Source organism: Microcaecilia unicolor, chromosome 1, assembly GCF_901765095.1.
Source record: "Microcaecilia unicolor chromosome 1, aMicUni1.1, whole genome shotgun sequence".
Classification (NCBI taxonomy): Eukaryota; Metazoa; Chordata; class Amphibia; order Gymnophiona; family Siphonopidae; genus Microcaecilia; species Microcaecilia unicolor.
In genome coordinates, this window is record NC_044031.1 from 316,617,343 (window position 1) to 316,632,859 (window position 15,517).

Consider the following 15,517-nt stretch of genomic DNA (forward strand, 5'->3'; position numbering starts at 1 on the left):
AGTGAAGTGACTTGAGGAGTGGACTAGTGTGAGTATAACGATTTTGGTGGAAAATAAGTCGCGCTGCAGAATTTTGGACAGACTGGAGAGGAGAGAGATGGCTGAGAGGAAGACCAGTGAGAAGTAAATTGCAATAATCCAATCGAGAGGTGACGGGTTTGGATAAGGGTTCTGGTAGCATATTCAGAAAGGAAGGGGCGGATTTTGCTAATGTTGTAGATAAAGAAACGACAGGTTTTAGCGATCTGCTGAATATGCGCAGAGAAGGAGAGAGAGGAATCAAAGATGACTCCAAGGTTACGAGCCGAGGAGACAGGGACGATGTGAGAGCTATTAACAGAGATAGAGAATGGGGGGAGAGGGGAGGTGGATTTAGGGGGAAAAATGAGAAGTTCAGTTTTAGTCATGTTTAGCTTTTTAAACCCAAAGGTAAATCTTAAGTGAGGTTAAACAGCGAGGCTTCTGTGGATAGGGACAGAGTTCGCGGGAACAGGACGGCGATAGAATTTGTGTGGACGGGGACAAACTTTGTCCCTGTGTCATTCTCTATCAGTGATGACACCTAGATCCTTTTCCTGGGCGATGACATAGTAACATATAGTAACATAGTAAATGACGGCGGATAAAGACCTGTACGGAACATCCAGTCTGCCCAACAAGATACTTTATATGTATACCCAAGTTTGATTTGTCCTTGCCTTTCTCAGAAGTCTGCCCAGCACTGTTCTTGTACTAAGTTCTGAAGCTAACGTCGAAGCCCCTTAAAATTTACACTCCAGCCCATCCCTTTCTATTCAGTCACGATCAGGGCATAGACCGTAGAAGTCTGCCCAGCTCCTGTTTTTTTTCACAATTACCAGTGTCGTCACCCAATCTCTGCTATGTTTCCACGAAACCATTCCTTCTAAACCGGATTCCTTTGTGTTTATCCGACGCATGTTTGAATTCCATTACCGTTTTCATGTCCACCATCTCCCGCTGGAGGGCATTCCACATATCTACCACCCTCTCTGTGAAAAATACTTCCTGACATTAGTCCTGAGTCTGCCCCCCTTCAACCTCTATTCATGTCCTCTAGTTCTATCGCCTTCCCGTCTCCTATTGTGGAACCTTGCATCACGTAGCTATAGTTGGGGCTTCTCTTTCCCACATGCATTCCGAGCCCCGTATAACAGCTTTTCCTTATCCACAAAGCTCTGAAAACAATATAATGTCCCTAAGGCAGTCATTCAGATGGACACCCAGTGAATGGTGTTCCCTTTCAATAGGAGGATCAATAGTGCTATGAGGCCCAGGTTCTCCTCCCTCCACAACACAATGATAGAGAGATCTGGCCATTGCCATCGCATCTCAGAACTCCAAACTTTCTGGTACTCCCAAATGTGCACATTATTGGGGTTCATTTGCTTCTCCGGGTCCTCAAGCTTATTGTTTGGCTTTATATATTGTTTCTGTAGCTCTAATGAATCCTTGCAGCCATCAAGCCTCACCTCTACATTTTCAATCCAGACCGCCAAATCAGTAAGATCAAATTTGATCTCTTGCACTGTGTCTTTGATATTTAACTTTCTCTGAGGTCAACTGGACCAGTTGTATTCTCACAGCTGGGTGATGTCATCTGATGGAGCCCGATGTGGGCGACTAGCAAGGTTATTATAGAACTTTTTAGCAGCTTTGATGTTGATATAAATATATTGGCTAATTGTCTTACAAGATGTTGATTCCATTCAATGTGGAAACTCAAACGCGTGATACCATTCTTCCTGAGGGAAACATTTCACAACCTGATACAATCAATGGTACTAAGCCACGTAGACTACTGTAATGAAATTAATGCGGGATGCAAAGAACAAATTTTAAAGAAGCTTCAGACAGCCCAAAACACAGCAGCCAGACTTATATTTGGAAAAACGTGATTTGAAAGCGCAAAACCCCTCCGCCCAAAACTTCACTGGCTCCCAATCAAAAAACGAATTGCTTTCACATGACAGACCTTATTGACCTACCAACCAGAATACATCTAAAACAACACAAACATATCTAAATCTGCACTACCCAAGCTGCAAAGGTCTTAAATACAAATCAACTTATGCATCCAGCCTTTCCTACATTTATTTATTTATTTATTATTTATCATGAACACTTGTATCCCACATAATCCCACTGAGGCAGGCTCCATGTGGCTTACAACATTCAAGGAAAAGAATAGCATAGTAATTCTAGGACAACAGAGAAGAAGGTAGTAGAGGGGGAGGGTGGGAAACAATAGGAAAAGGGATGAGGGATTGCAGGAGGTCAAGCAACAGAGGAGTATGAGCGATCACATAGGTAGGTCTTCAGGGACTTCTTGAACAGACCGTGATCGGCTATCTCTCTTAACGTTAATGGTAATGCGTTCCAGTAACGGGGACTCATAAAGCAAAAAGAGGAGGCAAAGAGTAGCTTGTATCTTAAGTTTCTGCAGTTTGGAAAGTGAAGATTGAGATAGGTGCGGGACGACTTCTCGGAATTTCTGGGAGGAATGTCAATCAGGCTGTACATATAAGCTGGAGCGTCCCTGTATACAATCTTGTGTGTAAGAGCACAGAGTTTAAATTCAATACGTTCCTTAATCGGGAGCCAGTGGAGCCTTTCACGAAGGGAGATTTGCCAAATAGAAGCCTCGCCGCCATGTTCTGCGCAGTCTGGAGTTTCTTAAGGTTATTTTCTTTACAGCTGGTGTAAATTCAATTGCAGTAGTCGAAATGGCTCAAGACGAGTGAGTGGATTAAAGTCCTAAAGAGGTCAAACGGTAGGAACTGCTTGATATGCTTAAGAGACCTCATGGAAAGGAACATGCGCTTCGTAACTGATGATACATGAAGGTCGAGAGTCAAGTGGGAATCCAGAATGACCCCGAGTAGCTTCAGACTTGCTGCGATAGGGATGGAGAAGTCCAGCATAGCAATCGTGCCAGGGATAGACTGTTTGAATGGGGAGGAGAGAATGAATGAGGCAATGTGTTTTTTCCTTATTTAGCTTAAACTTAAATGTGCTAGCCCAATTGACCATAATGGCGAGCCTGTTCTGAATGTCTGCTGAGATTTCGGCTAAGGAAGTTTGGAAAGGGATGTAGCTAGTCACATTATCAGCATAGATGTAGGGATTCAGGCCATGGTTGAAAAGGGATGTTGCCAGTGGAGTCATCATGATGTTAAAGAGGGTAGGCGAAAGGGGGGAGCTTTGAGGAACTCCACATTGAGACCTCCAAGATGGAGATATAGTGGACTGGACTTTGACCTGATAGGATCGGCAAGATAGAAATTCCCGAAACCATTCCAAGACAGTGCCTCCAACACCAAATTCATTTAGCAGCGTAAGGAGGAGATTGTGGTCAACCATGTCGAACACACTTGACAAATCAATTTGGAGAAGCAAGATGTTTTTTCCAAAAGACAGTTCTTTCCGAAAGTTGGACAGAACAGTAACCAGCACTGTTTCGGTACTGTGGTGAGATCGGAATCCAGATTGGGAGGCATGAAGAATTGAAAATTTGTCTAAATAATCAGGGAGCTGGGAATTTACCATGCTTTCCATAGTCTTGACAAGCAATGGGATAGTAGCAACAGGGCGGTAGTTAGAAATAATACTAGGCTCACACTTCGGGTCTTTTGGGATTGGTGTTAGGAGAATGTGACCGTGAGCCGCGGGGAAGTGCCCAAGTTGAAGCATGTAGTTTAGGTAGGATGTAAAGTCAGCAACAAAACTCTCTGGTGCTGATTGCAGCAGGTAGTTAGGGCAGATATCCAGCTTGCAGTGCGTCTGAGAAAACTTGCGAAGGGCCAAGGAGACCTGCGCAGTAGTGACCTGCTCAAAGGAGGACCAATAATGGTCAGCTGGGCTAGAGGGGACGTAAGGCCAATAAGGAAGTCATCAACACTAGTGGAGCTCAGGGGGAGCGAGTTCCGAAGTAGAAGGATTTTTTTTCCTTGAAATAATTGGCCATCTGGGACGCTGAAGGCATACCATCACTTGGTGAGGTAACAGGAGTGGTGTCTAGAAGAGAATTCAACTGACGGTATAGCTTCCGTGCATCCAACATAACCGCTTGAATTTTTTTATGGAAGAAAGCTCTCTTGGCTTGTTTGATTGCATATTTGTAAGTGTGACAAGATTGCTTCCAAGCTGATAGGGTGCGGTCGCTTTTGGACTTAAACCAAACTCTCTCCAGCCTTCTAGTTTGTTGCTTCAGCACTTTAAGTTCATGAGTAAACCAAGTTTTAGATTTGCAGTGGAAGGAGTTGGAAGGAGGATTTAAGTTGCAAAGGGGCAAGACTTAAGATGCCTTGACACCTGCTCTCCCAGTGAATGAGGTAATCAAAGGAGTCTGCATTTGCTTGCCAGTTGCACCCATAAATTTGTTTCCAAAACGATTTCAGATCAACTTCCCCTCTTGCACAGTAAGTAGTGGGCTCCTCGGGGAGTGGATGGCTGATCTTCCGCCAGCGGATAGCAAACCTTAGTTGGTAGTGATCTGTCCAAGGGATGGCAGACCATGCAGAATTTGCTACACAGTCATTAAGGAACTTGAAAGCAAAGAGATCAAGGGTGTGACCTTTGAAGTGCGTCGGATGCAGATCAGGATAATGAAGATCCAGAAGGTTGAGGAAACTCAGGCATTGACTAGCGTGGGGAGAGTGCCGATTTTCTTAAATGTAGGTTCAAGTCGCCAAGAATAAGGAGGTTGGAATAATTGGTGCAGGAAGCAGAGATAAAGTCCATGAACTCGGCCTGACTGACAATCCAATTGTTTGGTGGTCTGTAGAACAGAATACAGCATAGACAATCTTGAAGAGATCTGCTGTGGACCTTGATGGAAGCGATTTCCAGATGGGGCGATATGGATTCATCTAGGGAGTCAACTCGGAGGCTCGAGTGATAAATCACGGCAAGGCCCCCACCTCTTTTCCCCGGCCTAGTCCAGTGTACGATTTTGAAGCCAGGGGGGCAGAGGTCAAGGAGAATAGGGTCCTTAGAGACACGTATCCACGTTTCAGTGATGAAGAAAAGATCGAGATTATCCTGGGTGAGCCAGTCCGAGGTTGTTTCTGGCTTGTTAACCACTGGCCTTGCATTGATGTGGCCTACTTTGACGGATAGGTACGGATCCGGATGACTGTCGGAGCAGGAGAGATACTTAAGGTAATTTTCCCTGGGGGAGCAACTGTGGTACGTGACAAGCCGATGGAAAGCGTTGGAGCGGTGGCCAGAACGAGTATCTGTAGAGCGATGATTTGAAAGTCTAGTAGCTGTCCGAGCAGTGACCAGCACAGGAATGTTACTGCAGTCAGATATGAGTGAAGTGAGGGATGCACAGATGAGAGTGACGAAATAGAGATTGGAGAGAAACTTGGAGGTGGGCATGGCAGGGACTGCACTATTGAACCAAAATTACAGAGCATATCTGAGGACATGGATTACCGAGACCAAGTCAGCATGGCTTTAGTGTGGGGAAATCTTGCCTGACCAATTTACTTCAATTCTTTGAAGGAGTAAACAAACATGTGGACAAAGGGGAGCCGGCTGATATTGTGTATCTGGATTTTCAAAAGGCGTTTGACAAGGTGCCTCATGAAAGGCTACAGAGGAAATTGGAGGGTCATAGGATAGGAGGTAATGTCCTATTGTGGATTAAAAACTGGTTGAAAGATAGGAAACAGAGTGGGGTTAAATGGGCAGTATTCACAATGGAGAAGGGTAGTTAGTGGGGTTCCTCAGAGGTCAGTGCTAGGACCGCTGCTCTTTAATATATTTATAAATGGTTTAGAGATGGGAGTAACTAGCGAGGTAATTAAATTTGCTGATGAGACAAAGTTATTCAAAGTCGTTAACTTGCGAGAGGATTGTGAAAAATTACAGAAGGACCTTACGAGACTGGGAGACTGGGCGGCTAAATGGCAGATGACGTTTAATGTGAGCAAGTGCAAGATGATGCATGTGGGAAAAAAGAACCCGAATTATAGCTACGTCATGCAAGGTTCCACGTTAGGAGTTACGGACCAAGAAAGGGATCTGGGTGTCGTCGTTGATAACACACTGAAACCTTCTGCTCAGTGTGCTGCTGCGGCTGGGAAAGTGAATAGAATGTTGGGTATTATTAGGAAAGGTATGGAAAACAGGTGTGAGGATGTTATAATGCCGTTGTATCGCTCCATGGTGCGACCGCACCTTGAGTATTGTGTCCAATTCTGGTCGCCGCATCTCAAGAAAGATATAGTGGAATTGGAAAAGGTGCAGCGAAGGGCGACCAAAATGATAGCGGGGATGGGACGACTTCCCTATGAAGAAAGACTAGGGAGGCTAGGGCTTTTCAGCTTGGAGAAGAGACGGCTGAGGGGAGACATGATAGAGGTATATAAAATAATGAGTGGAGTGGAACAGGTGGCAGTGAAGCGTCTGTTCACGCTTTCTAAAAATACTAGGACTAGGGGGCATGCGATGAAACTACAGTGTAGTTAATTTAAAACAAATAGGAGAAACATTTTCTTCACCCAACGTGTAATTAAACTTTGGAATTCGTTGCCGGAGAGCGTGGTGAAGGCGGTTAGCTTGGCAGAGTTTAAAAAGGGTTTGTACAGTTTCCTAAAGGACAAGTCCATAGACCGCTACTAAATGGATTTGGGAAAAATCCACAATTTCAGGAATAACATGTATAGAATGTTTGTGCGTTTGGGAAGCTTGCCAAGTGCTCTTGACCTGGATTGGTCGCTGTCAGGGACAAGATGCTGGGCTCGATGGGCCTTTGGTCTTTTCCCAGTATGGCATTACTTATGTACTTATGTAATGCAGAATCCAACGTCAAGCAGCTAAAGAGCTGGCAGCAGGTGGCTGATGTAGAGCAGCACCTGGAACAAGAGAGCACTGATGACAATCAATACAGAGTCACTGTAGCAGGAGAAGCTTCATATTTTTCACCAAGCCGTTTAGCTCTCCTGGATGAGCGCTGAGTGAGTGAGACCACTGATGACAGCAGCAGAAGGAGGGGAAACGAAGACCAGGGCAAAGGAGCAGGGCAAACGATGCTCCTCCCAAGTCACAGCCGGATAGGTCCACTCCTCCAGCACAGGAACAACAACAACACAGCGCAGCTCCGAGATTTCGACGGCAACGAACAGCTGATTGGTGTTGGAAGCTGGCGGTGGTCTGTAGCTGAGTGGCGGTGGAGAAGGCTGAGCTTGATGGCAACAGACGAGGCAGGCCGCGAATGACCGGCAGTTAAGCCTCGATCGCGACAGCGACGAGCGGTCTGGGCTTGCCAGACAGCAACTGTGATTGGGCTTCCCTCAGTGGTCTGGACCAGGAGCAGCTACGATTCAGCGAAAGTGAGCCCAACCACGCTTAAGTGGCAATTTTCACACACAGACGGTCGGAGCTTACGGTTTTCCGTCCGTTGTAGGCGGCCATTTTCGAATGATAAGCACACAACTGTGGAATGCGTTACCAAAAGCCATGAAAACAACATACGACCACCTAAACTTCTGGAAATTACAAAAGACTAACCTGTTTGAAAAGGCATACACTACCGATCCAACCTAAATGCCTGATCCCTGCAACACAGCAAAAGTAAAGTACGTCTTGGACATGATACAACTCTTCTGCTGACTGTTCCATATGAACTCTTTATTACCACAACATCACTTTGTATTTGTTCACACCGGAGTCTGCGAACACCTCTCCGGTACTATGTAAGCCACATTGAGCCTGCAAATAGGTGGGAAAATGTGGGATACAAATTAACAAATAAATAAAGGAAGTGAGCAGTGTTACAGAAGATGCTCTTGTCAGTTGCCTACTTTCTAAGAGTGCAGAATGTGATTGCAGAGAAACTTAGTCACCACTGTCTACCTCACAAATGGTCCTTGGACCACGAAATAATAGAAGCTAAATTCCAGTAACAGGGTGTCTGAGCAGTGGATCATTTTTTTTTTTTACTTGGGAATACCATAAATATTTGCTTTTCAGCTCCAGATGACCAAGCAGCAGCAGACACTTTCATACTTAGCCCCCATTTTGCAAATACTACAAAAGATAAAACAAGATAAGGTCTCAGTAATCTTCATAGCTTGGTCCTGGCCTTCACAAGTCTCTCCTTTGATTGTATGAACAGCTAGTCAAGACATTTGTCTAGAATAATCTTATTTACTACTAATGTGAGATCACATAGAAAGATCTTCTACCCATGCATTCACTCCCTATCACAGACAGCATGAATGCTGAATGCTCATTAGTAGAAGATATCCTAGTAGCTTCTGGAAAACAAAAATCCTACAGTTTCAAGTGGAAAAGGATCTGTATGTTGTGTATTCAAGGAAAACTTGATCCCTTCACCTAATCAGTATCTTCAGTATCTATTCCACCATTCATCTAATCAATAACCTTCTAATCAATAACTTTATAATTCCATCTTTTCAATTTCTGATCTAAATACATTTACAATAAAGGTATATCTCAACACAATAGTAGCATACACAAAAACGCTCCATTTTGATCTCATCAGACCACAGGCAGCCTCTCACGTGTATGCAGTGTCAAGACTGGTTTTCTAACCACTAAGCTACTCCTCTACTATATAGCTTTGTGTAACTTTATCCGGGAGTTCCCTGTAGTTCATTCTGTAGTTCCCTTTTAAGCATGCTTAGACCTTTGCTTTATATTTATTTCATACAAAAGATATAGTTATAGTTGAATTCTTCATCCAGGAGTATTTAGATCAGCTATTGTAATTACACACAGGTGGGCTCAATTTATTATGGACCTTGTTAAGGCAATTTTTTGGAACTAGAAGTATTTTGGGTTTGGTATGATAAAGCATGTGTAGACTTTTGCAGTCAAGATTTTGATTGTGTATTACATGTTGAATATTTATGTAGTTGTTCTTTTCATGTTGAATAGAGTATGTTGTGTAGATCAGTAAAAAAAAAAACCAACCCAAAACTCCTTCATTGTATTTTGAATTGAAAAATGTACAAAGTTGTGAAAGTTTCTTCAAGGCACTGTGAAACTAAATCAAGATAGGGCAACTCTCAGTTGTGAGATTCCTCACTTGTGTGACTGATTCACCCTGTTGTTTGATGGGAAAAGCAAAGTCGCTTACCTGTCAAGGGGGGGTTCTCTGTAGACAGATAAATCAGAAACAAACCCATTGATCTTCCCACCAAGTAGATGTCTGTGCTCTGTATTAACTTGAGGGGACTTCTGAGGTAGTGTCATTTCCTTCTATATTTTTCTGAGTTGTAAGAGAATTATTTATGGTAGCATCATCTGACAACATTACCCACTTGTATGTCTAATTGATCCTATTGACTGTATAGAATTTCCATTACACCTTGGTCCACTTTCCTTTTAGGAAGGATCCTTTAAAATAAAGCAATTTATTTTGAAAACACAAAATAAGTCTTTAGCAGTGCAGACAGTCCTAAAAGTTATGAACCCGAGGTCCTATGTGTGGTTTATACATGCCATCATTTGCCCCAGAAATACCTAGAACATAACTAAAGTCTGTGTGGCAGGTAAGAAATCTTCAAGTGACAGCATACTGGAATAAAATGACCATTAAATTTTGGATATGGAGATTACTTTTAAGAAATAAGCATTCAGATGACTTCTGGTATGGATTTTTACTTGAAATGGTAATGCACAGGGTAATTTTTCTTCTAGCCTTGAAGATTTTGATGTAGAAGAAGAAGATGAAGAAGCTGTCATAGAGCAAAGAAGATTACAGCGACAAGCTATTGTTCAAGTATGTGATTGTATTGAAGAGTCCTAATAGGTAAAACTGCACTTCAGTATAGACTCAAAGAACAGCCTTCCCTTGGGTGAATGTCTCTATCGTTCCTTAAACTAAAAATCAATAAATGCATTCTGAGAGTTTTCTGAATGCCTTGGTGTTGGCATACTCTGTAGTGACTAATGGTCCACTCGAGCTACAAAGATAATTGAAAATCTAGACACAGCCTCACACTAGCTATGTAAATAAAGTATTGAACACTCACCCTGTTGTAGACTTTATCACTCCTATCCTATATAATAATTCTCACCTCCAACATTCTGAGGCTGCCTGGAACCGTGGATCCCTTGGAGGTGGTCTGGAGTTGGAGTAGATAATAGTGACGTCACACAACCCACACCAGATTGGCCAGTAGAAGGGAGAGGGGCGGAGCCACGATGCAGGGAGCAGCGAATCAGCACAACACGGGGAATGCACAGCAGCAGGAACAGAAGCCTCTCTCACACAGTCACTCTCACATACACTCTCTCAAACATACACACTCAGAGGAAAACCTTGCTAGCGCCCGTTTCCTTTCAAACAGAAACGGGCCTTTTTTACTAGTTTCACATAAAGGTGGAGAAAAAAAGCTAGCTTTTTTCTCCACCTTTATGTGAAATAGGAGTGATAAAGTCTACAACAGGGTGAGTGTTCAACACTTTATTTACATAGCTAGTGTGAGGCTGTATCTAGATTTTCAATATTCTGTAGTGAAACAGACTTCCTAAAGGGTCCCAGGAAGGTTGAAGGTGGGAAGAGATTGTTAGTTTGAGTATTAAGGGAAATGCACTTTCCAATTTTTTTGTGATCAAAAGGGAAAAGTAACTCCAAAATATGTGTATTTATCCTGTACAGTATAATGGGGAAATTTCTTTTCTCTTTTATTTTTTTTTTTTTAATATTATTATCTGGAGAAACCCAGCAAAAAACACAATACAGTCACCAGTTGTGTACAAATATCACATATCATACAGGGATGAAATGGTACAATGAAGCCCTCTACAGTACTATACAGCATAATGTGTATCCATCACCCACTATTGTGACCAGCTAATCAGACATAAGTCACAAAGGTCTGTCTCTCTCCTTTTACTTTTCCCCCCAGAGAATAGGAAAAAGGAACCCCCCGCAAGATACCACCCTCCCTCCCTCCCTGCCTCTCTCTTCCCCCCCCCCCCCCCCCCCCCCCCCTGCTGAGAAAGACTCTCATACAACTGTGTGGGTTGTTCTCTGTTTGGGAGACACCTGCAATATTTTTTCCTGGCAGTGCCGCCAAAGGCTGTTGTACATAGTATCACACTTATGGATTCGATCAGGGGTCCCCCCCCTCCCATTCCACTATCTGCAGCATACTAGCATGCCATTTAGCTATGGGAAGTAGAGTTTTATCTACCCACTGCTGCAAAATGACTCTTTTAGCTAGCACTATGGCCAGGAGGATGAACTTGCAGTGATAAGTAGAAAACCCCTGGGCCACAAGATCCGAGTCTGAGCTTAGCAGCAAAATTCCATTGAACCACTCCAATGGGGAGTAGAGGACCTCCTCCAATTTAGCAAGAACTCCCCTCCAGAAATCCTGCAAGACAGGGTATTCTAAGAAATGGTGTACTATGGTGTCTCTGCCTCTCAAACACTTTTCACAATCCTCGGAGTCCCAAAGGTCCATTGCCTTGCCCTTGCATCTAGTGACGTGCATTGTGTAGAATTTTAAGTTGGGTTTCATGAAGCCTTGCATTAGGAGTAACCTTAAATGCCAAGAAGAAGCATCAAGAATGTTTCTTCTCTGTCACCTCCACCCCAAAGATTGTACTCCATTGCCCCGCTAATTGAGCAAAAAAAGGGGAAGGTCGCCAAGCCTTTCCTATCCGGTACCATTGGGATAGTCTATTGTGTTCAGTAGGCATCTGCATAAAAACTGTGTCTAATATGGTGAATGTAGGATATTTATTATCAGAGGTTCTCAGAGTTTGAATATAATGCACAAGTTGTAAATAAGAAAAGAATAGTTTCTGTGGAAGGTGCTAATTGGCCTGGCAAACTGGAAAGGAGGGGGACCGTCCCCCCCCCCCCCCCCCCCCCCCCCAGCGACAGTCAACTGACCAACATAGCGGCACCCAAGTCTAGCCCAATCCAGGAAAGGCGACCTACCCTGCCCTGCAGGAAACTGGGAGTTATTCTGTATTTCTAAGAATGGCGATATACCAACTGACCCCCCCCCCCCCAGCCTAGTCCGCCACCAATTCCAGGCCAATCTGAGCGGTCACATAAGTGGTGACAACTTAACCTGCAAGCAGAAAAAAAACGAAGAGGGTACTGCAGCAGTCTCCCACACACCTGGGGGAGAAAATACAAAAGTCCCTGCATGTAATTCATGAATCCATCTTAAGACCGCTTCTACATTGTATAGTCTGAGATCAGGTAAGTTGACTCCCCCCTCGCCCCTTTCTCGAGTCAGTTTATTATACCCAGTTCGTGCCCTCCGTGTTCCCCATATAAAGGAAGAAATCACTCCTCTGAAAGCTCTCTCATCCTTACTTGTGACCCATAGAGGCATCATCTGGAGAGGGTACAAAGCCTTTGGAAAAAGAAACATCTTAACCAATGCCACTCTGTCTAAAAATCATATGGGAAAGTCCTTACATTTACTACAAAGCGCCCGGATTGCATCTAGCTTGTCAGATATATTCTTCTTGTTCATAAGAAAAAAGTCTAAGTGCAAATACACTCCTAAATATTTCATAGGACCCAAAGACCACCAGGTTAGGGGAAAATCAGGCAGCTGCCTACAGGCACAGTTAGTTGACATCACCGGAGCCTCTGATTTCTCAAAGTTGATTTTGAGACCTGAAAAGGTCCCAGATTGCTATATAAGGTCTATAAGGGGGAGCCCCCAAGATGCATGGTCCAAAAATATCAACACGTCGTCTGCAAAGAGGTTGATTTTATATTGGTGCGCGCCGACCATTATTCCCCATAGCTCTAAAGATTGTCTAATTTTGCAAGCTAATGGTTCAATGGAGAGGACAAACAGCATGGGGGATAAAGGGCATTCTTGTCTTGTGCCCCTTTCTAATGCAAATGTGTTCGACAACTCTCCATTTATCAATATCTGTGCTGTAAGTTTACTATAAAATGCTCTTACACCAGTCAGAAATTCACCGTATATGCCAAACCGCGGTAAAATCCAAAATGGGTGAACCCAGAGTATTTTGTCAAAAGCTTTTTCCGCGTCTAAGCTGGCAATAATGGCATCCCCAGGTCGTCCCCCCTTTACCTGTAGAGCACTTAAAGCACGCTATATATTTGTAGAAGCATACCATCCTGGCACAAACTCTGATTGATCTCTCTGAACCAGGGATGGAAGGACTTTTCCTAGTCTGGAAGCCAAGATACTGGCAAACATCTTAATATCCTGATTTAATAGGTATAGCGGGCGATATGACCCCAACTGCTCCTTATCCCTTCCAGGTTTGGGTAGCACTTATTATTGAGGCATGGGTCAAAGTGCCCATGGACTGACTCGGGGAAAGCAATGCCTGACCCAAATCACTAAATGGGCCCACTACATGGGACTCCAGAATCTTGTAGTACTCAGAATCCAGTCCATCTGGACCAGGCGCCTTCGCTAGCTTAAGCTTCTTAAGAGAAGCTTGAATTTCCGTACCCTGTATAGGCGCATTCAGAGTGGACAGTTGGTCAGGGGTCACAGTCAGGATACGGAGCCCCTGAAAAAAAGCTGCTCGCTGGGCCATGTCACAGTGCCCAGAATCATATAATGATTTGTAAAACTCCAGAAACGCTGCCTGGATCTCTGACTCCGTTGCCAGCAGCTTTCCCGAGAGGAATTAATATGGGCAATCACCTGTTTCGCAGGTCTGTTGTGCACTAAAGTTGCCAGTAGCCTACCCGCATTATTTCCCCATCTATGGAGTTTGGGTTTAAATAGTTGGATATCTCTCAGGGCCCTTTGGTTCAGGATTTCATTAATTCTACCTTTCAAAACCTTATAGATGTTCCTTGCTGCTGAATCTCTCCGCGAGACCGCCACTCTTACTTGAAGTTGCTTTAAAAAAGTGAGGAGTTCCCCATCTCGCTTCTTATGCTTACGGGCCATGTATACTATGATTTTGCCCTGCATCGCCACTTTCCCCGCTTACCAATATGTGACTGGGTCTGTGTCCTTATGGTCATTATCCCCACGGTAATGTTGCCATTCCTCCAGTAAGTAAGACCTAAACTCAGGGCCCAGATATAATGTAGGGTTCATATGTCACCCCAACGACATCGTCCCCTGCAAAATACACAGATCTACCCATGCTGTGATCTGACATGGCACCCGCTTCAATATCCGCAGAACGGGCCACCGAGAAAAGAGAAGGAGGTACCAATATGTAGTCTAACCTAGCCTGGACCTTGCACATGAGAATAAAATGTAGTCTCTAGTGTCTGGGTGAAGCGCCCTCCAACTATCCACCAATCCTAACTCATGATGCAGTAAACCTATGCCTTTTCCCTCCATCCCCTTAGGCCTCTTTTTCGGAGGGTACAGTCAACAAGAGGGTCTGCTGTAATATTAAAGTCCCCTCCCACCACCAAGTGATAGTTGCATAGGGGCACCAATGCAGCCAGCAATGAGGAGAAAAATCTCTGAGAATGTACATCAGGGGCATAGACAGAACACAGGGCCACCCTGCGTCATTGCAAAACTTCAGCCCATATTACAAACTGTCCTTCAGGGTCCTGTATAATCTTATGGCGAGTAGAATCAAGAACTTTATTAATCAGTATAGCCACCCCCCTCTGTCTGTTATTAAAAGAAGCAAAAGCAAGTTCCCCTACCCACTCCTGCTTCAACTTGGCATATTCAAATGGGGAAAGATGGGTTTCCTGAACCATAAGGACATCCACTCTCAGATGCTTGCTGTATTTTAATATTTTGGTTCTTTTGATAGGCGAGTGGATGTCGTCCACATTCAAGGTGGCCACCCGCAAACTGCCCATTCCACCAATCCCCTGCCCCAACTGTATAGAAATGAACCTCTGCACATCTCAGGGTGGCGTCCCAGCTGAACCGCCCCATAGGAGTAAATATTCTGATTTGCTGTTGTAGAACTGTCTCCCATAAGCCACTCCCATCCCAGTACTCAATCAGTCACTTAAGCCACCTTCCCCCCCTACCTAGAAATGCTCCCACCCCTTGTATGCGAACCCTCTCCGCATCCCATCCCTTTAGCCCACCCTTCCCCCACTCTCACAGCCATACACCAACCAATCAACTCCACAATCTCATACCTCCCCTCACCCTACACTAAGCTTCAATACTCCACCTCACCTCCCTAGAGTATCCCCAAAAATACAACGTCCCTTACCCTCCTCCCTCTCCTCAATGAAGCAACATGGCTTGCCCGCTCTTCCACAGTGTACAAATCCCAACTTGTGGGTTAACCAACATAAGCAGACCATACGCCCTAATACCCAAGTGAGCACTGGAATCATCGTAGTCAGCACTATCACCATACTGGGGCCTCAGTTCGTAGCTGCGGGGATCCTTCAAGCTGTCAATCTGTAGTAAATAAGCATGTGGCCGTATTCCTGCCTCCGTGGGACCCCTCCCTAACATGTTTGATCAGCAGCTTGTATACTATAACCATAATTAACAAAGATCTACCAACTCCCTACGCCAGCAAAACACAGTCCCATCATAAAACAGAG

At 44.3% G+C, this 15,517-nt stretch overlaps 1 protein-coding gene across 6 annotated transcripts in view; it reads left to right on the plus strand.

The window, feature by feature from the left end:
- The window catches only part of PRPF4B (pre-mRNA processing factor 4B), a 201,507-nt gene that overhangs the window by 89,322 nt on the left and 96,668 nt on the right, over positions 1–15,517 (plus strand). For all 6 annotated transcript variants that reach the window (XM_030208674.1, XM_030208675.1, XM_030208677.1 and 3 more), the window contains exon 5: positions 9,697–9,778. In XM_030208674.1, coding sequence (XP_030064534.1) covers positions 9,697–9,778 — 82 coding nt within the window. The remainder of the gene's footprint in view (positions 1–9,696; positions 9,779–15,517) is intronic.